Below are 8732 nucleotides of genomic sequence, written 5' to 3'. Positions count from 1 at the left end.
AGATCTATGTATCTCCTTCTCCTAGGCTGGAACAAAGAGCCATTTCCATTTCTTTCTAGCAATTCTCCAGAAGTTTGTATAAATTCAAAAAGAATCAGTGAATTCTTAATTAGAACAACATGCATATGCTCAACATGATATATTGATACCATTAGCCTGGTAATGCTGAAAAACCTCTGAATTGTAACTTCCAATGAGCACAAAATATTTGTATTATCCCAAACAATCATTATTTCTTATTTAGCTTATAAAGGGTCATTAGTTCACAGCACCTTATTAGTCTACCTTGGGACAGTGGTCTACCTGTTTGGGACAGTGGTCTACCTGTTTCAGAACTGACCATTTTAATTATTTTAGTGTTTGTACTATCCAAACACATTACAACCAAAATAGAAAACATAATATGTGGTGAAAAGACATGACAGATCGAATGATGAGGCACCCTCTGCAGTCCTAAGAAACAGCAGTGCTAGTAATATGAAGAAGTTACAGCCAGTCTATGATTGAAGTGATGCATTATGAGATACAATCTAAGACAGCAATTTTCTTTCAGCAAATGGATTTATTGACATAATTGATTATAACCATGTACAGCATCTATGCATCTCCCATTGGAAGAATATCCAGTGATAGAGCTAATGTTAGTGTGATACACAGCTTTACTCAATAATCCCCACTGCATTTCTAACAATAAACAGTGGTGTATTCCACAGTCAATCGTAAGTGGCCAAAAGCACCCAGGTGTCCAAAAGAACAGAAATGTAAGATTCTTAACAAAAAATAAAACCTGATCCTGCATTCCTTCAGTTTTAATTCCATTCATCATTGTCTATAAGAGTTACGAATTTTAATCTATACACTGACAATCAAGTTTGGCCCCTGATAATCATGAAAACTACTGCCTGTCAAAATGAAATCCCAAAGGACTCTTTGCTACTGACTCAAGAATCAAGACTTTGATTTTTTTTCTACATTTAAAAGGCAAAGATTAAGGCAAATGACCTCTACAGTCTCTCCTTTTCTCCCATTTGAATTTAGAGATTGAACAAAATTCCTTCAGAACATAAAGTCTTTTCTCTCCATTCAATCACTGAACTCCAATTGAAGGTACCAGTTACTATGGTGTCTTTTGCAAACACTTGTTCATCTGAAGGAAGGAAAAAAAAAGGGGGGGAAAAAAAAAAAAGAAAAAATACCCAAATCGCTTACTTGCAATTATGATAATAAACAACTTGTAGTCATGAACACCTCAGGTCAGCACTGAATGCATGATATTGAGACGAATGTCTCCATAGTCCACTAACACTTCCTTCAAGCCATTCAGTTCCACAAGAGTTCATCTGAGGTTGCACATTAAATTCAAAGCAGCAGAAGTAGTATCAATGGTCTCAACAATTTAACAAACTCCATCTAAAACATTTGCATTTAAAGTGTAACCCCAGTTTGGACCTTTTTAATTAGCTCATTTCCAGACCACACAGAGAGAATTATTAATGTAAACTAAACCACCATATTTCATAGTAACAGAACCTCATTCTGTAAATATTTAGGAAAGTAAAAGTCTGAGAAAGTAGAGAGCAACTGATCATAAAATGATTAGCATTGCTCTAAAACCAAAAGCAAAATTCAAATTTAAAAAAAACAACAACAAACAAAACCAACTCAAACATCATATACTACTGCAAAAGGGTTTAACTTTAGCATTACTCACTCAGCTACACAAAAGACAGAATCTAGATTAATATACCAAAATGTTTTATTTCACAGTGAGGTACATAAAGCTTCTAACTTTAGTAGGCTAAGGCTAAGAGAGAATTGCCTGTTAGGATATAGACTGTTTCACATTCCTGAAATATTCTCACCTATTATTGTTTCTGAAGAAAGGCACCAGTATTATTTATCCATCAACAGTTCACCTCTGCATCCACCCATTTAGAAATGAAGATGGATTATGTGAGGGTCAGTGACCTACTGACCATCACGGACACAGACAACTACAGCACACGTTAATGTGTACAAGTACCAAGCAGTATTTATTCCAAACCAATTTAAAAATAGCTCATTTGTAAACATATTACAAAACTCTGTTAGTTTTTTTCCTAGTGGTGTCAGCAATATGTTCCTGCAAAACTAACCAGCTGCACCGTTTCCCGTTTACAAAAAAGTATGGAAACACACTCACGCACGTTAAATCGCCTCACATTCAGTTTGACTTAAAATGGCACAGCCTTCAAACTGTCCAGCGTAAAACATACATTTCCAGCCCTCTAGACGACTCGCAGGTTGCACTCATTTCAACAGTAACACTAAGAGACAACCCTCAGTCCAAAATTTTGACGAGGAAGGGCTGGTGCCTTGGAAAAGTCTGTTCAAAGCGTCCTCGCGTGGGGCCGGGCCGCTCACTCAAACTGTTGTTCCCCGCTGCAGTCCGAGAAAACCACCTGCAAGATACCACGCTTCAATTCACGGCTCTGAGTTCGCGTAAGGGAGGCACCAGCTGCTGCTCGCAGTAGCTCCCGCCGTTTTGCTCTCCTCATGGCAAGGAGCGGTTCCCGCCACAGTCGGGCCTTTCGCCGGGCTTAGCGACGATTTCTGAGAAAACAGTGACCTCCTCGCAAAGGTGACCGAGCAAGCCCGTCTCACAGATGGCATCGGCCCCGGGCTGCAGCAAAGGGCGGCTGAAGGCAGCCACCGCGCCACAGCTCTCCGGCGGGGCCGGCGCCAGCCCCTCACAGACCAACGGCCGCCTCCCCTCGCCGCGCTGACTACAGCTCCCAGCGGGCCTCGCCGCAGGGCGGCGCCCGCCTCCCCCGCGGGGCCTGCCGGGAGCTGTAGTTTGGCGGGCTCAGTCGGCGAAGCGCTGCAGCAGGTGGTCGTCGCCGTGGCGGCTGCCGCCGCCGCCGCTGTCTATGAAGCGCTCGCAGGGGAACTCGATGAGGTCGGCCTCGCTGAGGGCGCAGGCGGCGCCGCGGGGCGGCCGGTGGGACTGGAAGCCCGAGAAGTCGGCAGAGACGCCGGTGCCCATGGAGCGGAGGGGCCGGCGGGTGGAGTAGAGCTGGCGGACGTGGACGGGGGCCGCCTTCCGCCGCCGCCTCCCCAGCACCTTCTTCCGCAGCAGGCGGGAGGCCCAGGCGGCCAGCGCCGCGAAGAGCAGCAGGGCGTTCACCGCCAGCAGCACCAGGACGAGGAGCTGCTGGTCGGGGCCGCGGGGCCCGCCCGCCGCCGCCGCGCCGCCCTCGGGCAGGGTGACCAGCCCGGCGCAGTGGTCCCGCGGCGCCACCGGGCACACGCGGCCGCCGAGGACGCCCTCGACGCAGACGAGGTAGGGGGTGTCCGGGCGGAGCTCCCGCAGGGTGGCGGCCGGCTCCCCGCGCTCCGGCAGGTAGACGAAGCGCTGGAACTTGACGGCGGCCCCGAAGCGGTCGAAGAGGAGGCGGAACCGCGCCGGCCCCAGCAGGCGGGGGCTGCGGTGCGGCCGCACGGCCCAGCGCACCGTCACCGAGCTGGAGCCCACCGCCTCCACCGACAGGTTGCAGAGGAACAGCTTGTTGAAGTCGCACGGGTCGGACACCAGCGGCGGGACGCCGGCGGCCGGCGCCGAGCGGGGCTTGCCGGCGCGCCGGGGCCACGCCGCGCTGGGCGGCGCCGGCCCCGAGGCCGCCGGGCGGGCGGGCAGCGGCGGCGTGGGGCTGGGCGCCGCCGCCGCGCCCGCGGGCGCCCCCAGCAGGCGGGCGGTGGAGGCGGACGGCGGCGGCGGCGGCCCCGGCGGCCCGCGGGGCAGCCCAGCGCCGCCGCTGCTGTTGCCGCCGAGCCCCTCGGCGGCCGGCGGCGGCCGGCGCTGCTCCTCGGCCGCCGGCGGGGGGGACGCGGAGGGGGGAGAGGCACCGTCGTGGCAGGCGCCGCCCTGTGGCGGCGGCGGCAGCTGGGCGTCCTGCAGGTAGTCGAGGTACTTGCCGGCCAGGGTGGGTGGCAGGCGGCACTGCACGAAGACGGTGAGCAGGCGGCCCTGGGAGTGCCAGGCCCCCAGCCAGCGCTTGAGGCCGCGGAGGCGGCAGTCGCAGCTCCAGGCGTTCCCCTCCAGCTCCAGGCGGTAGAGGGCCGGACTGGAGGCAAAGAGCTCGCCGGGGAGGGTGGCCAGCGCGTTGTCTCGCAGGCTGAGCTCCCGCAAGCGGCTGAGGCGGCCGAAGGTGGCAGGGTGCAGGGCGGTCAGCGCGTTGCGGCTCAGATCCAGCGCCTCCAGGCTGCTCAGAGGCTCCAGCAGGGCAGCGGGCAGGTGGCTCAGCAGGTTCCCCTCCAGGCGCAGCTCCTTCAGCGAACCCAGCCCCATGAAGGCATCCGGGGCCAGGTGAGCCAGGCGGTTGCCACTGAGCGAGAGCTTCCCCAAGCTGGGCAGGTGCTGGAAGAGCCCCCCCGTCAGCTGCTGCAGGCTGTTGCTGGCCAGCAGCAGGGTGTGGAGGGAGCGCAGCGGCCCGAAGATGTCCGGGTGGCGAAGGGAACTCTGCTGGTTCCCTGAGAGGTCGAGGAAGCGCAGCTTAGCCAGGCCAGTGAAGGCACCGCGGCTCAGCCAGCGGATGCGGTTGGACTCCAGGTGCAGGTAGAGTAAGTTCGGCAGCCCTGAGAAAGTGGAGTCGCCCAGCGAGCCCAGCTCGTTGCCGTCCAGGCGCAGCTTGACAAGGCTGCCGAGGCCAGAGAAGGAGGCGGCGCTGAGGCGGCCGATCTCGTTGGCGTTCACGTAGAGGATGCGCAGCTTGGCCAGGGCGCTGAGGGTGCCGGGGGCCAGCGCCGGCAGCAGGTTGTTGCCCAGGTAGAGCTCCTCCAGCCGACCCAGGCGCTCAAAGGCCTTGGGATGCAGGGAGCGGATCCGGTTGTACTGCAGGTCCAGGCGCTGGAGCCCTGCCAGGCGGTGGAAGTCGAAGGCGGAGATGTTGGCGATGAAGTTGCCCCCGAGGCTGTAGGTGAGGATATCCTGGGGCTCGGCAGCCTTGGGCACCGAGCGCAGGCCCCGGTTGGTGCAGAGGAGGTGCTGATGCTGCTGGCAGTCGCATGGCTCGGGGCAGATGGGCTCGGTCGCGGGCAGCAGCATGAGGAAGAGGGGGATGGAGCCCCAGAGCACCCGCGGCAGCACCATCAGGAGGACCCGGCGCGGCGCCCCCATCCCGGGACGAGCCGTGGGCTGCTTCCCCCGCCGGCTTTGTGTCTCTCCGGCATCCCCCCCCGCTCCTCCTCCGCGGCTGCTGATCGGCCCCCTCCTCAGCTGCGCGCCGGGCCGAGCTCCGCGCCGGGCAGGCGGGCGCGGCGGCGGCTGCGGGTCGCGGTGCCCGGCACCATGGGCTCGCCCGAGCCGGCCGGGGGCGCGGAGCGGCCGGGAGGGCTGCAGGCTGCCGCCGCCGCCGCCGCCCGGGCTCTGCCGCCCCTCGCGGCCCGCAGACCAGACCGCAGGTTCGGCGGGCGCGGGGCCGGTGCTGCCGCGGGGGGCGGGCGGGCTGCGGAGCGGCGCGGCTGCCCGCTGCTCCGCCGGCTCTCCCGGGGGCGGAGGGGGCGGGCGGGGCGGGGAGCGGGGCGGGGGGGGGAGCGGCGGGCGGAGCGGCTTGCTGGAGAAAGACGAGCTCCGAAACTTGCCGAGAAAACTCAGCGGAAATTCGTACTTCCCACACTGTGCCCTGGGGGACCGGAGGATCGGATGGAGCGGGGAAGAGGGAGGACGGCGCGGCGGGGGGGCGGGGGGGGGAGGAAGCCCGCGACCGGTCCTGGCTCGGCTCAGCCCCGGCAGCGAGCAGGGGCGCAAAGTGGGAAAGTAGGAATTGGAACCGGCTGTGGCTGCCTCCCAGCCACATGGGCTGCAGATAGAGCTGCGCATCGGGGAGGGGGAAGGGAACAGAAATAAACTAGTTGTCGTCTGCCCCCCCTTCTTTTTTTTTTTTTTTTTTGCTTGTGCTTAGAAACCTGCCAAAAGCAATACTTACGGTTTGCCACAGATTAAGGACTTTGTTTTGTTTTAAGTAAACGGCAATCGGAGGACCAAGCCACCTATCGTACGTCAAAGGATGAATTTTCATTCTTTCTCCGCACTATCCTGCCTGCTAGGTTCCTGACAAAGCTGCCCGTGAAGATGCAGTTGAACATAGCTCTGGCTCTCGTCAGGGTGATTAAGATGCTCTTTAAAATAAATCCCATTTTGAAGAACCTACTCTCTCAGCAGCACACAACTTCAGACTGAAAGGAGCGTGTTGGAAAGTATACTGAAAACAAAACAGACTCTGTACCCATCCATTCAATGACTTGCCTTTCTTTCCTGTTAGCAGTTTTTGTTTTCCTAAAATATTGCCAGTGGGGGTAAATAAGTGTCTAAGGGCAGGAAGAAATGCCTAGATATGAAGGCTACGTGGGGCTGTCAAGGATGACGAGAGAAGGAAGATAATGCCCAAAATATCAAGTTGCAAATTTAATAAATGCATTGGAAAGTGTGTCATTAGGTGAAATTGTATCCAACTGAATACACTTTGCATACACTTCTGGACTAAAGCAGTGTACAAGCCATGCCATGCCCCTTTCTCTTACTAGAAGGCAGAATTTAGATAGCTTTCGAGGAAGCTTTGTTTTTAGTGGCAATGTCAACATGAGCAGGTAGTATGGTATGGTAGTTTGTGCGGAGTCCCTGTTGTCTGCTTTCATGGAGAGGTGTTACTTTGAGGTAACTCTGATTTGGTTCTGCTTTTTAGCAGTGGACATAATGAAGTGTGCTCTAAACCTGCTCTAGAGCATGAAGCACAGTGTTGTGCATGGAGGTGATCAGCAGATTTGCCTCAGGAGCACACTGGCAGTCTGAAGAAACCTTGAAGAGAAGCGATAAGGCTTGGCTCGGTCAAAGGAACATCACTATGAGCATCTTAATTCTTAGCTCTTGTAGTTAGCTGAGGCTGGGTCTTATGAAGAAGAATCTTTTTGTAGTGGCAACTGCATTGTGCTGGTGTAAAAAGTCCTATTTGGGGCAGGATGATGATAGTTTAGATAATCTGGATGAATTTTGAAAATATCTTCTAAAATCAAGTGAGCAGCTCTGAATTATGACTTGCTTATTGGGAAAACCCGGTGTGAACAATAATGTGCTGGAATATGGTTACGGCAAGGTGAGCTGGTTAAAGGGGATCATGAAATTTAAAGCCAGAGATTTTTTTTTTGCTGAGAAATGACAGTTGTGTAGGCAATCTTGATAAGCTAGAAGAGTACCTGAAAGATTAGGTACTTATATCCAAAAATCTACTTATAGGGGAAGGCATCATAGTATATTGCATCCAAAATTAAAAATTTGGAAGCATAAATGGTGGAAATCAGAGTTGTCAAACTCCAGAACTTGCTAACTTCTGCAGACGTGCTCTATCTTGTCATCAAACAAGCATGTTTTTAGATTAACTTCATTTAAAATTGTGTCCTAAATTGTCCCTGTATTGTTTTCTGAGACTGGACAGAAGTTTGTCTGCTTCTTGAGTGAAGTTTCCGTTTTGATTATTTGTAACTGCTTTATTTTGAGCAGTACATGCTTGATTAATAAGGTATTTTTTTCCTGAAATAAATCTGAGTAGTAAGTTTCACAGGAGGAACTTTTTGCTAGACTTTTTTCTTGTTTTCCCAGGTTATGAAAGAAGCCCATCCAGCATTTGTTCAAGATTCTAAAGTCCATGCATTAAGAATCCAGACCTTTCAGCTCTCTTCCTTATTGAATATGTTTTCACTTGCCAGCTTTTTTTTCTTTTCAGTATCTATCACATCACGTCTAATATTCAGGACAAAGTAGAGGGGTTTTTTTTCACCCTACAAAGACTGTGTGTTTGTTTCCTCATTCTCAAAGGCACTACAGAGCAAGGGAAGACATCCTGGCTCTCAAAGTTTTCTTTAAATCTGAGCAAAGCCTAACTGTCTAGTGACTTTTCTCCCCAGCAAATTTGCTTCACTGTGGTGTACTTTAAATAGTGAAATTTTAGAAAACCGTTCTGTATAACGGTATGCTTATTTTCTGTTCCTTTGGGTTTTTCTTTTGAAACATGCTCAAGCTTATAAGGGCAATTTATGAACTGTCCTTCCTGTAGAAGCACCATAGATCTTTTTCTAGTCATGTGTCATTCCAAATACTAAAGGTTTAAGTCAAATTGTGTCTTATGTATTGCTTTTGATTTATGCTGTCTGACACTTAGCCAACATTATTATTTTCACTGGGTTTGGGGAATTATAAGTGACAGGAATTTAATAAAAAAATTTTCCTAGTGATTCTTAAGAAAAGAGTTCATCACACACTTGTTCTCATACTGGAAATATTTTATACCAGAAACAAAATAAACAAATACAATGGGATTTTTGCTGATTTTTTTTTTTCAATTCAAGTAGGAAGTTATTATTCAAAATACATTAGGAACACATCTGTTCTGATGAAGGATGCCACATTTGTTTTCCTACTTTGGAATAGGAGCTTCGCAGCTGCAGTAGTTCTTGTTTCCTTATCCAATCACACAATAAAATTTTTAATGCACAATTGAGAAATAGTAATCTTTTTTTTACCCCAAACTGAAAAAGCATAAATCTGACTATGAAAAACTGTGTGTGTGTGTGTGTGGGGGATTAAAAATTAGGCTATTCTTAAAAACTTTAAAGGTTATCTTAAAATACACCTCCATGGTTAAGATTTGAAGTATGAGGTCTTTTAAGGGCCAAGAACAAACAGCAAAACTGGAAGTACTGTC

General features: G+C 51.6%; 1 protein-coding gene across 1 annotated transcript; it reads right to left on the bottom strand.

Moving 5' to 3' along the window:
* Positions 1 to 542: 542 nt before the first annotated feature.
* On the bottom strand, positions 543 to 5872 carry TRIL (TLR4 interactor with leucine rich repeats). The gene has a single exon (XM_069772547.1). The coding sequence runs from the start codon at positions 5855 to 5857 to the stop codon at positions 2846 to 2848; it is 3012 nt and encodes a 1003-aa protein (XP_069628648.1). The 5' UTR covers positions 5858 to 5872; the 3' UTR covers positions 543 to 2845.
* Between the last annotated feature and the right edge of the window lie 2860 nt (positions 5873 to 8732).

Source organism: Haliaeetus albicilla, chromosome 2 (genome assembly GCF_947461875.1).
Source record: "Haliaeetus albicilla chromosome 2, bHalAlb1.1, whole genome shotgun sequence".
Taxonomy (NCBI): Eukaryota; Metazoa; Chordata; class Aves; order Accipitriformes; family Accipitridae; genus Haliaeetus; species Haliaeetus albicilla.
Note: the sequence above shows the minus strand (reverse complement) of the source record. Positions and strands in the feature narration are given on the sequence as shown.

Coding starts and splice junctions, on each gene's coding strand:
- TRIL (XM_069772547.1), bottom strand. CDS start 5,857: ATGCGCAGCTCTATCTGCAGCCCATGTGGCTGGGAGGCAGCCACAGCC.